The 15100-nt window shown below is 39.2% G+C and overlaps 1 protein-coding gene across 5 annotated transcripts in view; it reads left to right on the top strand.

The window, feature by feature from the left end:
- Nucleotides 1-15100, top strand: part of CLCN3 (chloride voltage-gated channel 3) — a 54629-nt gene that overhangs the window by 7620 nt on the left and 31909 nt on the right. Inside the window, exon 1 of one of the 5 annotated variants that reach the window (XM_059817425.1) lies at nt 7769-7850. The exons of the other annotated variants lie outside the window; for them this stretch is intronic. Within the exon in view, the coding sequence (XP_059673408.1) occupies nt 7769-7850 (82 nt within the window). Of the gene's footprint in view, nt 1-7768; nt 7851-15100 lie in introns of those variants that run through there. 5 annotated transcript variants of the gene reach the window in all.

The following is a 15100-nucleotide window of genomic DNA, read 5'->3' as shown; positions in this document are numbered from 1 at the left end:
ACCTGAAACTAGGATGACTTGATTGTCCTGCCAAATACACATACTTTGATATGGCCTATCGTGCATTGGCCATATGCGTGTAGAAACTAACAAGGATTAACACATGGATAGCATGGTGCTGTCACTGTGAAAGGTGGTAGTCCCTCTCCCACTTGTAAGAGGAAAGAGGAAAGAATCATGGATTAAAATCCCAAGTTTCCCACCAAAAAGAACTGCATCAGAGCAATGATTTAATTACAGCAAATTAGTGAACAGGTGTATTTATTAATCACCAGTGTGAGGTATCAAACTGTTGATAGCTTGTGTTTTGCTATACCTGTAGACAGTGTATACTCATTAACAAAAATTTCTTGTTGTCCTTGCCCTTGTTGTTTGCAGTGGTCTTGATCCTCTATAACGATAACCATATTAAGAGCTCTTTTATTACAACAGATGGTGAAAATTTTATTTCCAATGCTACTTATTTCTTTCCCTCCCCAGTTACTTCTTGTCCAGGTTAAGGACTTCTGGTTTGCTCACCTGGACCTTGCAGCTATCCCATGCTTTGGATCCTTTTTAGTGCCCCTTTCTGAACCTTTTCTAATATCTGTAACTTAAAGGAGGGATCAGAACGTCACACAGAATTTGGAAGATGACCATGTCATGGAAATAGAGTAGCAAGTCTTATTCTGACCACTACTAAGTATTGAGCTTGTAGTTCCATGGAATTCAAATATGCCTGGCATAGTATAGTATTATGTATTAACAACATATAAAATTGCTGTTGGCACTATGTTCACACAGCTTGTGTATGTATGGAGAAGATGTAATATTCTTGAAAATAGAAAGTAAGCTTAATATATATGGAATATCTAGGGAGGAATACATGTTGGTGCTATAATTGTATCCCCTGCTCATACTTTGAACAGTAAGTTGGAAATAGTGGCCAAAAATAAAAAACCCTAAAACAGAATAAGGACAATCTAGCAGGTAAAACCTATTTCCTTATATGCATTTAGGTAAGAGGAAAACCAGAATTACCTCAGTAGCAGAATTTTGGCTAGTCCTAGAAAAAGGAGAAGTAAACATTAGGAAAGCTGCTAAGTAAGCCAGGATTGCTTCCTACTAAGGATACCAAATCTTGTTGATGAGTTATAACTGCAGTTTTAGCAGATTGGAGCATGAGGAAAGGACACGTATGCAAAGGTGAAAATGCAGCAGGACTTCCTTTCTTAGTAGAAGCCTACCCTGTAAAGAAAAAGAACAGAAAAAAGATAGAAAGTAGTTAAGAGGCTCTTAGAGAATTAGAGAAAGCAATTTGTTTGCAGAAAATAGCCTGCTTTTCTTTCCAAGTCCTCCTTGCATGATTACTACAGTAGGAGTAGATATTTTTAATGTCAGTGTAAAGCTGACCAACGGGGGGGGGGGGGGGGGGGTGGGGGGTGGGGGTGGGGGGGTGTGTGGAGAAAAAAAAGAAAACAGAGAGGAAAAAAAAACCCCACCTCTCACAGCTGATAGCTATATGTAGTCTGTTCAAGTCAAGGATTTTCTTCTGGCATCTTTGGGTTATAGATCAAGAAGAGTGTGATGGACAACTCCAGAAAGAAGTAAAAAGAAAACTGAAGACAGTAGTCTTGCCTTCAGTGTTTTGGGCCAAGATGTCAAAGCAGTCTTTACAGACCAAACACTTGGGTTTTTTTCCAGTTTATTTTTGGTCTTAGGCATTAATGTTGCATCAGGATTTCATTATTTCCCCTTTTTTTCTGTCTATTTCCTTCTTCTCCTGCCCTACAGTTTTGCGTGGCAGTGGGGAGCATTTACTTGTAGTTCACTGATTTACAGTGAAGGTTCAGCTACCCTGGAGGGGAAGTCAGTCTCAGAATTGATTACACAACATGCTTGCGGCTATATGACCTGTTCTACTGCATTCTGTTTGCTGGTTGGGTTTGACTTCAATTACCATCTTCCCTGTCTGGACAGTGAGTAAAGAGCACCATTGGAAGTTATACAATACTGAAGCATAATTCCAGAACCTGTGGTTGGCCAGTGAAGAAGCAAGCTTATTAGGCTAAATCCTGGAATAAAGTGTTCTCTGCTGGGTGAAATGATTGTGAGCAAAATTAAGTAACTAATTTGTGGGAACCAAACGATTATGAAAAAAAGAAACTGTGATTAAGAAGTGATCCCCCCCCCCCCCCCCTAATAAAATGCAAATAGACAAAATCTTATTGTGTAATACTGCTAAGCACATTCATCTGGGGTTTTTTTGACTCCTGTTTTGTTTAAACCCCATCTGCCTTGAACTACTCAACAGCATACGTTATAAATTTGTTTTCTTCTGCTTTTACATTATATTTGGTCTAAATTTTTTCCTGTCATTGTCTGTCTGCCTTATTGAAGCTTTTGATGAGGTGGCAATGGAAACAGCGTAATGGAGTCTTCTGTATATAGCTTGACACAGAGCTGGGAGCCTTTTGCTAACACCACTGTGATCAAGCCCGGAGTTCTAGATAATGCTGGTGAATGAATGAAGTTTGGGACTCGTAATTTAAGATTTAAATTTTTTTTTTTTTTACTGTGTATTAATTTGAAGCTATGTATAAATGAACTTTTTTGTCTTTTTTTTTTTTTTTTTCTTTTATGTGATTGCATCTTTGAGTTATTTCATCCTGGACCATGTCTGGGTGCCAGAACTGGGAGAAGGGTGTTTGTCCTTCTTTTAGCATCTTTAGCATCTCATCTGTGACCCAGATGAGAAAGTTGTATGATTTTTACGCAGAACGAACAAAGTCGGGCTGCAAGATCAGTAAACTGAGACAAGTTAAGTAGAGGACAATTCAAGCTGGTAGAGGGATTAGTCCTGGGCTTAACTTGGCCACATGGATTGAGAAAAGAGTAAATGAAAGAAGAAATTGGAAAAAAGGCAGGAGAATAAAGCTGGAAAGAAAAGGAATGGAAGGAAGAGGAGTGGGACACAGTAGGTTTTGAGACATTTTGTGTGTCCTTTGGGCACCCTGTTGTAAATGGATGCTTTCATGCCCAGCCTTCAATTGAGGGTGCATACAAGTTAAATTCTTTTCAGAATAGTTGGAGATGGTAGCTGTTTTGAGGAGTGCTCTATTTTGTAGCATTTTTCAAGAGAACATTACCTTCTAGCTCTGCTGAAGGAGAAGCTTTAGTTTTGAATAATAATAGTAAAGAAAATGACAGTTAAGAGTCACCAAAATCTTTTGCAGCAGTCACACTAACATTTGTAATTATCAGACACATTTTTGGCATCTCTTGTTACTTTAATGAAATCATTTAGCATACCCAATCTTACATTTGGAATTTCATAAAAGACACAATTTTAATTTTCATTACCTGGTGCAATGAAATTACATATTCTGTCACCAAAATAAACCAAGTAATTGAGGGAATTGAGAGAGTATGTTTGGTTTATATGTAACAAGGTGCTTGGCTGTCTTCCTTAAACCTAGCTTACTTTTTAATATGAAATAGTGGAATAGTGCTTCAGAATTAAGGTCCTCCCTCCAGCCGTGGGTAAGCAGGCCATCATACCTCTGTGTTACTCCCTTTCTTTTCGTTGGCCTTGTTCTGTCACCTCAAAACACCTTTCCCTGGGTGTATCCGATTTGTCTAACCTCTGACTTGTTCTTAGATTTTTCAGGTGCTTTATCTTGAATGTGTTTCTTCTCTCCCTAAAAGGGAAAAGATAAGGTGTGGAGGGAGGATTAAGGCATCTTTCTTCATTCTCAGTATGCTTTAAAGGTGTGTCACCCATATACACTGTGATATTTCTAGAATAATGGACTTAAAGCCCTTTTCTGCAAAGATAGATGCATCTCAGTGATGGTTAACAACACTGTGTGCCTGTTGAGAACAATGGGAGCACTGAGATGTGTGAAGTTATTTGGGCATGGAGGATTTCTGGGATTGAGGCCTTAGTCTGTAATTACAGCAATGAAATCTCCTTCAAAGCAAGCTGCTGTACAAACCTGCTGTTTATATATGAGCTGTTCTCTGTACTAAATTGGACTTTTTAAAGGGTTCTCAGTCATTGAAAATAAGGCTATTGTAAAACTAATTTTAGGCCTTACAGGTGTTCATAATGTTATGTACTCCATAATACCCAAAATACCTAGTTAACTAGAGACACCATTTCATTAACTACAATTTTGGAATTTGCTGAACTTCACAACAGAAATAACTGTCATACTCTTTTGAATACCAACTGTGTGATAATTTTAAGTCAAACACTTTTTCAAACCAGATAGAAGAAGAATAATTTGGAAAGATGAAATTGTATAGACTTTTAGATAATAAAAAAAAGACTGGCTTAACTAGGTCAGGTTAGCATGCATAGTATCTTTCGCTCACTCGCTTTAAAATAAAACCCCACTTTTCATTGTGTTATAGGAAAGGGAATGCACACAGTGGTAGGGTTATGAACAATGAGAACACAAGCCGCTGGTAATTGAGAAGGGAAAATGACTGTTCTGCTTTTTAAGACTAGACAAAGGACTGTATTTGGCAGCCAGTCTATAAGCAGTGACCTTGGAAGAGCTGTTACAATTTAGTATTAGGTTGACTCTTGAAATTTTATGTAGCAAATATGAAGTTGTATCTGTTTTACACTGAAGACTTCTTGTCGTTATTTTCCCTGGTATCTAAAGTTTATCAGATATGCCCTCCAACTAGTTACACCCTTTATCTTTTCCAACTCGGACTGAATTTTAGAAATTTTGCATGTGCCTTAGTCCAGTGAAAAAGTTTAGGCCAACAAGTTAGCCATTTCTTTGCTGTGACTGATCTTTATTATCAGTTCTAAGACATTCCAAGCCTTTGGTAACCACATCAAACTTAAACTAGCAGTGATCTTCCAGACTGTGTTAATACAAGTCCTTTATATCCTTTATTTCATATTCTTTCAAATATGGAGTTGAATTTATAGTGTTGTCTTCTATAATTGACATAATAAATGCACTAACAGTTCATTCTGTAATAATTCTTTCTTCAGGTTACAAAAATTGTTGTCATATTTCTCCCTGCTGTGAATGACTTTTTATTTAGAGCCTTACAATAAGATTACAGACTCTTTCCAGGTGCTCTTGAGATAAGGAGTTGAGAATGCTCGGCACTTTCTGTTGTACTTCTCCTTAAATCAAAGTAATGTGGATAATTTAAAGTTCAGAGGTGCTTAGGTTTGTTTTTTCACAGGCAAAAATAAATGGTGAGAATGCATAATGGCTCTGGAAGTCATACCGCTTTTGGATGTTCAGGATCTTAAAGATTCAGTTGCTCTTGATGAAAAGGTGATTGTAGGAGGCCAGTCTTCAGGAAGCATTTCCTTGTATAGATGACAGCAAATGAAGATGTCTCTCTAACTCAGTAGAAGACACCAGTATTTTAGAACTGAGTATCTGTAGCTCAAGGGTTCCCTTTGTCTTGGAGAGAAGATAGTCTTTAAGGTTTTAAAATGTATTTTGCTATATGCTCATATGTTTTGCGTTTTTTTTTTTTCCCCTTCCTTCATTCTCACTTGTTTTTCCATCTATAGAGATACCAGCATTTTCTTAATGTTTGTATTGGAGCCATATTTTTAAGATTTAATATATTGGCACGTCTGTGAAGTAAATCCGGTATTTCTTTATGTCCTACTCTGCACTCAAAAAGATCATTTACAGTACACAGCTTGTAACATTGGCATTGGCTTATAAAAGAATTAACTTCCTTCAGAACATATGTGGAAAATTATTTAAGAAACTAATGCATTTGAAAACTAAAGTAGTTATGTCTGTCACACTTATAGAGGTGAAAAGGCATACATAATAAAATTAATTCCTTTCCTTGGGTCCTGTGTGAATGAAACTGAAGCTGGGCCTTGGTGCTGCAGGCATGCAGTATTCTCAACTTCGCCAAGTATGAATAGTCTCAGTAATTTCACTGGGACCCCTCAGTTACATAAATCATGTGTTTGTGTATATACATACACATATGTCTAAGATAAATTACAGCATTATACTGGGGCAGTACGTCTAATGACTTGCATATCCATTTTCATTTCAAGAGCATTTTTTTTTTCCTTTCATGTAGTATGACAAAAATGAATCTCTGCAACTTAAGTGATAGTGTAGTTAATGTATGACACATTTTACTGAAGCGGAACACTTAAAACAATGGAGAATAATAGATCAGGGAATAGTAACTTTCTATTACCTGCAGGAGGGGGAAAAAAAGGAAAAACAATATGCACATCTTGCATAAGTATTTCATTACAACTGAACTAACTATGGAAATCTCACGTAAAATAGTTTTTCTTATCTGTAATGGTAAGACAGGACCAGTACAAGATCATACAGTAAACGTAAATTAATATATGGATGCAATGTATAATAACCTCTGTTTCAAATGCAAACAGTTCTGTAGTCCATTTACGATTTCCTGTCTTTAGATACTGATTATTTGACGTGCTTGGGTTTTGCCAAAGCTGTAATAGTCACTGTTGGATGATGTATCACATGAACGCCTTGGTTAGCATTCATGGGGGCTGTTGCCTATTTGGAGTCTGTGACTTTTAAGGGACTTGGAGCATTTTGTCAATGTGTAGAGCACTGCAAGCTTAAGTAAGGACTTGTGTTTTATTGCATTTGCTTTCCCCCCACACCTCCAAGCTTTTTAATATGAGTATGGGTATTTTGTGGTTGTAACACCAGAATAATAATCACAAAAAAATTGGAGACACCAGACCATTTTGGTTAGATATGTAATTAAATTCTTCCTTTAATCTGTTTGATGCCATATGTTCAAATCTGGCATTCACTTCTGTAGAATTGGAAGTTCTACAACGTGAATGGGGGGGTGGAGGTGCAAGTTGGGTAAGCTAACCCTGGGGAGCAGAGCGCTTGGCTTTTAGCAGGTTACGTTGTTCGTCCTCGGTCGTAATCATTTTTGGTATTTGAAAAGATTAAATAAAACTACTGGGAGACAGGCTTCCCCCCCACCAGCGGTAGTACATGAATTTTGATCTTTTGTGTCCCTTCCGAAGTGAAAGGTGATGGTAGCTGTTTAAAAAGTCTCTGCTGGCGTGGCTCTGGAAGGGCGAAGGGAGTAAGCTCGAATATCTTCCCTCTCTTCAGTTTCATGCACCGAAATGCAAGTTTGCCTTTTTAACGGAGCTGGTACCCCGCCGCTCACTTGTTAAAAGGCTGGCAGTTTTGGCAGCTTCGGGTGTGCGAGTGAACTTCTTCCGTCGGTCACACGTTTGTCACCAGGACGATTCCCTTTGACACTTAAGCCGTAGGACGGGGCGGGGGCAGTGTTGGAGCGGGGCTGAAGCCCTCCCTGTGCACCCGCTCTGGTGTACCTCTCCCCAAAGCTGTAAACCGGCTCTTCTCCTCCTCTTCCCCTCGGCGGTGAGATACGCGGCTTCGTTTTCCTGTCTAGATGAAACAACCCGCAACCACGAGCGCTGCCGCGCCTGGCGGCAGCGTCCCTCGCGGCGCGCGGCGGGAGGCGCAGGGCGCAGGTAGCGGGGCCGCGCCCGGGGCCGCCCCGCGGGGCCGCGCCCGCCGCCCGCGCAGCCACTGGCAGCGGCTGCGGCCGCCCCGCGCTGACATCAGCGGCGGGGCAGAGCCCGGCTCCTGCGCCAAGGCGGCGGCGGCGGCGGCGGCAGCGGCGCGCAGGCCGGATCCTGGTCAAACATGGCAGCGTCCCCCGCGGCCGCCCTTCTGTAAGAAATGCCGCGGCCCTTCTGAGCCGGCAGACGGGCCTCGGGTTCGTCACCTCCATGGATGTCTCTTCTGATCCGTATCTGCCCTACGATGGGGGGGGAGGAGACGGCATTCCGCTCAGGGAGCTGCATAAACGAGGTATGCCGAATTTACGTCTGAGTTACTTGTTTGCATATCTGGATGTGTGAGACTGCTGTTCAGATTTGGAGCAGAGGCGTAAAGGCTTGTTAATTATCGCATTGCTTTGTTTTGCCAGCCCGATGCCTTTCATAGGGGGAGGATTCGGTTCTGGCTGGTTCCTGTGCTGTCAGTGGTTGTTTTCTCTGTGGGCAGATTAGTCCTGCTTCTCATCTCATCGGTTTGTGACTCCATCTTCGATATGTGGCAGCTTTGCCTCTCTTTCGCTCTCTCTCTTTTTTTTTTTTTTTATTAATAAAACCATCTCGTGCACAAAAAAGCCAAAATCGCGGTTGTGACTGACCGTGACCAAACTGGCAAGAGTTTATTCAGTAGGCTGTTTTCATGCCTGTCACTAACTTGAACAGGAACAGTGTTTGTCTAGCTTTGAAGTTTCCGGACGTGCTTTTAAGACTTGACTCTTTGTTGACATCTTTGATATGTGAAGGGAAAGCTATACAATTGTAATGTCAGTTAAGCTAATATTGATGAGCTTTTAAGAAACTGGAGCTTTGCGGTGGGTTCTTTACAGTGTTGCTTGAAAGGAAGGAGATTTAAAAAGAAAAGAGCGTTATCAGTGTTCAGGAAAAAAATCTGCTTTTGAGATTGCCTTTTGTTTCTTACTGCAAATTTAAAGCAGAATACATTCTATAAAGACTTGGGTTTGTACTGAGAGAAGATACAGTAGGTGTAAGTTAAGAGTTATGCCCTCAAATTCTGAGGATATAAGTCTTTTTTTTTTCTTGGTTGGATTTGATGGTTACACTTTGCTGTTTAAAAACAGTGATTGTGGTAAATTCTCCCTTGAGTTTTGTTTAAACTGGCTAATCTAAGATTAGAAAGTTATCAACATTTATGGCTGCTGGTGATGGCATTAGAGAGGAGGTAGGCTGAGAATAAAGATACGATTTAAGTAAGATGAATTTTTTTCCCCTCCATGTTAATTTATTGTTTCACCTTTCCTTGTAAACTCTTCTTTCTATAAATAAATAAATTAGGTAACACTTTTTAAGTTCATCTAGCATTTTTATCTGCATTTTGGTAGTTTACGTAAAAGGTTATTTGTTGTCTTTTTATGATTCTTAGAATGTTTTTCAGCATATGTTAAGAATATCAACAGGTTCTAATACAGCTTAGGGTATTTTAAGACAAGCAAATTCTTCTCTGCCCAGATCATTATAATATAGCAGGTGCGGGGTGGATCTCCAAGTTAGATTTTAGAATAACTTCTGAGAAATCAAGGATGGTGTTTTCTTAGAACATTTGCAAGGTGTGAATTGGAGATCTTATCCATGTATTTAAATACCTGAAGGGAAGGTGCAAAGAAGACAGAGCCAGGCTCTTTTCAGTGGTGCCCAGTGACAGGACCAGAGACAATGGGCAGAAACTGAAACACCGGAGGCTCCTACTGAACATCAGGAAACAGTTTTTTACTGTGAGGGTGACTGAGCACTGGCACAGGTTGCCCATAGAGGTTGTGAAATCTCCTTCCTCGGAGATATTAAAAAGCTGTCTGGACATTGTCCTGGGCAACCAGCTGTAGGTGGCCCTGCTTGTTGTTTAGATTTAAAAAAAAACCCAAAACAACAAAACCCCAACAATGTTACCATAATCTCTTGCAAATCTTAATTTGTCAGGTGCATATGACTCATAAGAAAATTGAGTCTCCAGACCAGTTTGTTCCATAGATTTAATCAAAATTTGTGGGTATTTCCTGCTGATTTACAATACCACAGTAATCTGTTATTGTCATCTAGGTATCAAAATAAGGCTTAAAATTATAACAGACAAAACCAGAAATTTAAAGTAAATTCTTGACATTTCTTTATTATCTGTGACTCTAGAAAAGGATACTACCAAGATTTTTTCCTCTCACGTAGATTTCGGAGCATTGTAATAACAAGCTAGGAGAAAATGGATAAAGATATTTTCAGAAAACAAGCTTAACTGTTAAAGCCTGTGGATTTTTTTCCCTTATTCACATACACAGCTCTTCTGTCCTGCAGAGTAATGTTCATGTCATGCAAAACTGCTTTGTAACATCAAAGCATTTGTTGCACTAATTGACTGCAGTGGCTCACCCAAAGTGGCTGTACCTCAGCAATGATGAAATGACTGCTTAAATCATTAGGGGTCTTTGAGGTTTAATTAACGGCCTTTACTAACGTTCAGTGAGATGAAATACAAAGTATTATAATACATTATTATTAAAAGCCTGACCCGTTGGTTTGCATTAAGAAGATTTTTTTTTCCATGCAAATATGCTGTGAAACATCAAATAGAAATATTTAAAAATATGTATTTATTAATTGTGCTTATCTTTTAATGTTGATTACTCATCATTATCTCTTTGAAAAAAAAATACAGTTATTATTGAATGCTTCTTATCAGGAGTTCCTTTAACTTACTCTGTCCTGAGACTTCTCTTTATGTGGTGCTAAATGCATCATTGCAGACCTCCTTATCGTCCCTGATATACTGAAATAAAACTGGAGGAACACAGTTCACTTCTACTCTCTTCTCTGGTCACTAAAAGAGTTAAAAGTACTACTTCTCCCCTCAGAAGGGGCTTTAAAGTCCTGATTTAGGATTGCATATAACATAAGTAAGTGACATGTACACTTTTTCATAAGAGTTTTTTATATAATAAACCATATGCTGGAATATATGTTGTGTAAACAAATTATTTGTGTTGCTCAGTTCTTTGCCCTTGGATTTATTTTTGCATCATTTTTGCTAGCTGGACACTTTTGAAACTTCTATATTATAAGTATCTTGCTTGTCTTCCAGCCATTCACCGGCATGCTCACACTCTTTGATTCCCCTCCCCCCTTTTTCTTCCTAAATGAGCATTCATTTTACCATTCTTTAAAAAGTTGAAATCTGAGCAATAGCAGTACATGTATATAGTGGCTAGACTACCAGTAGCAAAACTTGACCTTCAGCAAGCATGAGGGTTGTTAACTCCCTTTCATTTGTTACATATACGTAAGCACGTCTTAGATTTTAGATTTTGGAAGTCCTCAAGCAAAATTAATTAAATGCTGTACTACTAATAACCTGTGATTGAGTCAGTAGCCAGGAGATGTGAAAATTACATATATAAAGAGCACACCGAATTTACTAATGACTTAGTTTTAGTAAACCTCTTTTTTTTTTTTGAGAGACAAAATAACTCACAATTTAATTTACTGTGCACCAGTCACCACTGCATGTAGGTGCAACTCCTATTGTTTAGACACTACGATTAACAGTAACATGGAAACCTCTCTGCCCCCACACAGCTTCACCTGTTATCATCAGCTATGGGGCAAAGGATATTCAATAATATCCTAGGAAGAATTCGAGTCATGCATACTGAACCAGTTCAGATCCTCAAAGTGATGAAAGTTATACTTCTGTATTTTAGGCTGCATTTCTTCTTTATGGGCCTGTTATGTTTAAGAATTACTAGATAAATCAAAAGCCATTAGAGGCTGAAATTCTCAGCATGACCTTTGAAGTAAATGGGTGTAAAAGTTGTGTACACATGCTCAGAGCTAGAGTTTGACCCTGAAATTTTATTGGTAGCAGAGGGAGAGTAGTAAAATTAATTTTTAGACTAATTACAGGCTCATGAGAGAAAATGTGATCAAGATGTTTGCAGTTGCCTAACATTGAGTGCTTTGAGAAGAAGCGTTACTTAGAGAAACTCAACATGGTAACGGCACTGAATTTCTGCTGCACTTTGTTTTAATGTTCTTAGTATAAAAACGGGATAAGGATTTTTAATTATGAGTTTAGCATATTTGACTTTGGTGATAAACAGAAAGTACCATGAGATATAACTACAGTTCTTTGTAGGTAGTTATAGGTTATCCATCTGCATGTGCTGTACGACTGATAAGGTTCTCTATTAGGCATGTATTTCTCCATTTTGGAAATAATTTTGAGACCTACTATTATCTGAGATATTAGAAAGCTAATGAACAAACCAAGATTATGCCCTCCTTGGGCCTGAACGTGGCTTGGCTGGGATAATCATATTAGGAGAATTATTATTTTCATTGCGTCCTGTCTTTGCCCTCCAAACAACGTATCAGTAAGTAGCTCTTACGTACATGCAGCAGCAGTGCTTGGAAATCGAATTACCTAAATTTCTGTTGTTCTGACTCTTACTGCCTTGGCCATTGGTAGATGTTAGATTACTTCCCTTTTGTAATGTTTGCTTTATCTAACTTCATATATGTTTATACCTTTTATTTTTCTCACCTCCTTCCTGCACTATTCATCTTCTGTTTAAGTTGTAAATTTAGTGGTGTGGGAATGCCCACAAGTTTTCACTTGCATATCTGAAGTTCCTATTTGTTACAGACATAACTAAATAAATATAGTCTATTCTGCCTTTAAGACTACAAGAAAAGAAATCTGTAATAATAAAGCCATATTTTTCTGCTGATTCAGAGAATCATAGAATGGTTTGGGTTGGAAGGGACTTAAAGATCATCTAGTTCCAACCCCCCTGCCATGGACAGGGACACCTTCCACCAGACCAGGTTGCTCAAAGCCCTGTCCAACCTGGCCTTGAATACTTCCAGGGTTGGGGCATCCACAACTTCTCTGGGCAGCCTGTTCCAGTGCCTCACTGCTCTCATAGCGAAGAAGAAATGGAAGTGTTTCTTCCATCTAAAGTAAAAAGCCATGCTATTTATGTTCTTTTTTTTTTAATTATGATATACACATTGAGCAATACTTGACCTCCTCTTTGCTGTCTTCTCAGATTTCTGTGCATTTGCAGTGGATGCAAGTCTTCAAAAGTCTTGGTGTAACTCTGAGGTGTTACTATTCAGCTTTCATCTAACTCCTGCTTTTTTAAAGGTTATTGTTAAACCCAGATTTTTCTTTCTTTTTTTTTTTTGGGGGGGGGGGGGGCAGAAGAAATGGAGAGGAGGGGATTATCACTCAGTACTTTGGTAAAGCATTTTATTTTTCTTCCCTGTTCTTCAAATCTTGTTCCAAGTCTTTCTGTTTCCCACCTATTACATTTTTTCCAGCCGATTTTTTTTTCAGTTAGTGTATATATAGTTTTGTCATTTTTGTATGCATTTTGATTGTAATGCAGAGACCAATTTGTGCTTTTAAGCCTTTGATGCAGTTTAGAGAGCCAACTGAAGAGACAGGCTGAAAATTCATAGTTACACACAAAGGGGAATGTATTACTTGATTACAAAGACTTTAAAATCATCGATCATCAACAGTAGTGAATGATAGCACTCTGGCATGGCATGCTGTGCTTCTGATTCTGAAATCTAGAAATTACTTCTAGCCAGGAAAAGACAATAGTGCTTAATGACTCTTCTTGAGTGGTTACAGACAGATTTAAATAAACTGACGATTGTTTCTTGTCTGTCTTTTTTTTAATTAAAAGCCTCATATTTTGAGGTCTGAATATGGAGACAGAAAGAAGCTCAGGCACTAACAAGTATCTTGTGTATACAAATCTTCTTTGTTACAAGTGGAAATGATCCTTATGGTGTGCGTTGCATTCAGGGTGCTTCCCCGCCTCCTTTCCCCTTGCCACCTAATACCCAAGGACACACGGGTGAAGCAAAGCCTTGGATTAGTATCTGGCCTCCGGAAAGCTACAGCCCCTGCTGATTTTAGCACTCAGCAGGTTTGGATGGTCATGTCAGGGAGAGCTTATTCCAGCCTTCACTGTAAACTGATTAGCTTCATTTTCACTCACAGAGGTGCATTTTTTTTCTTCTTTCCCCTCCTTTCACACTGCTCAGAGTAGCACAAATGAAACACATTGCACTGCTGTCAGCCAGAAGGACAGCTGCTGAGGGCAGTACTGTGTCGTTGTGCACTCTGTAGAAAAAGGGATGTATGAGCAGACTAGTGTATTCTTGCTGTAAGAGTTAGAGTTAGAAATTACGTAGCTTGTAGAGAAATACCTTTGAGAAATTGGGTCCTATTACTGCTCTTCCACTGAATCCAATATTGACATATTGTTTTCAAATGTAGCCACCTTCAGGAGTTTTGAGCTCTGTGAAAATGGATATTACTGTATGGTGTCTGGATATTAATATTTATATAGAAGTTTAGAGTTGTTTTCAGCAGAAAGACGTAATTAAAATCTAACAAGACCCCAAGGGTGCATTTACATCTTTCAGCATAACTAGTCTGACAGTTTGTTGCTGTGGAAGTGGGTGAACTTGCTTGTCGTTCCCCATCTTTTCTCTCAGTTATTGCTCTTGCACTGGCTCTGTTTCTTGTCTGGCAGCACAGAAGTTTGATTCCACTGCTGTATAATGGCAGAATTTTTTTCTTGTTAGTTTTCTCTGCTTAGTTGGATTACCATGTTTGCTTGGTTTAGTGTGCAGTCGGATCCAAGGGTGACAGGGCTGATCCAAGGGTGAGAGTGGGAGTGTGTCACCAAGAGTGGAAGGGAGAAATAGGGGGAGCAAGATCTTCTATTTGGATGGCAGCAGTCTGTTAGATCAGCTCAGCCTTATTGTGTAATTATGCCCTGAGAGATGTGCCTCATTTCATAAAATGGAGTAAGCTGATACACGCGCAGTTTGAGACAGCGCAGTGTATTTTGTGGTGTGCATTCAGAAGATGTAGATCATATGCTGTATAGCATATAGAAGGGGTCTTAAACTTTATCATAAAATTATGGTCTCTTGTTAACTCTCTTAGCCATCCTCTTGAGCCTGTTCACATCTCAGTTCTGTACCTTATTCTCTATGGATGCTGTAGCTGTGTGGATTTGTTCTCTAGGTGATACTGGGTAGTTGTTCAGATAATCACATGGTGGAGAACCACATAAAAATCTACTGTGCACTATTTGATTACCCAGGATGCAGCATTTGTCTTAAATCTTGATGTTTTTCTTCTCATTATGAGAAAAGAAGGAACACTGCATACAAGGCAAGAGTCGGGAAGGATTGGTGAACAGTTATGCAGGAATCAGGAGCATCAAGTATGTTGCAAAACCTTTTTCTTGTATGAAACTGTATTTAGGTAACTGTGAAGCACTAGCTCCCGTATGTATTTAACTCAGGGTGTTTTAAGTGTACTTTCAGTGGGATTTTTAGATCATAGAGTGTGGAAACTAGAACCCACTGCCTCCCCAGAAGAGACAACACCAAGAAGAAGTGAGAACCCAGGTCCACTGGCTCTTCACTTCTCCATACCAGGAACAGGATAGCAGGTCACTGAAGAAC

Source organism: Gavia stellata, chromosome 5 (genome assembly GCF_030936135.1).
Source record: "Gavia stellata isolate bGavSte3 chromosome 5, bGavSte3.hap2, whole genome shotgun sequence".
NCBI classification, from domain to species: domain Eukaryota; kingdom Metazoa; phylum Chordata; class Aves; order Gaviiformes; family Gaviidae; genus Gavia; species Gavia stellata.
This window is presented reverse-complemented; position numbering and strand designations above follow the sequence as displayed.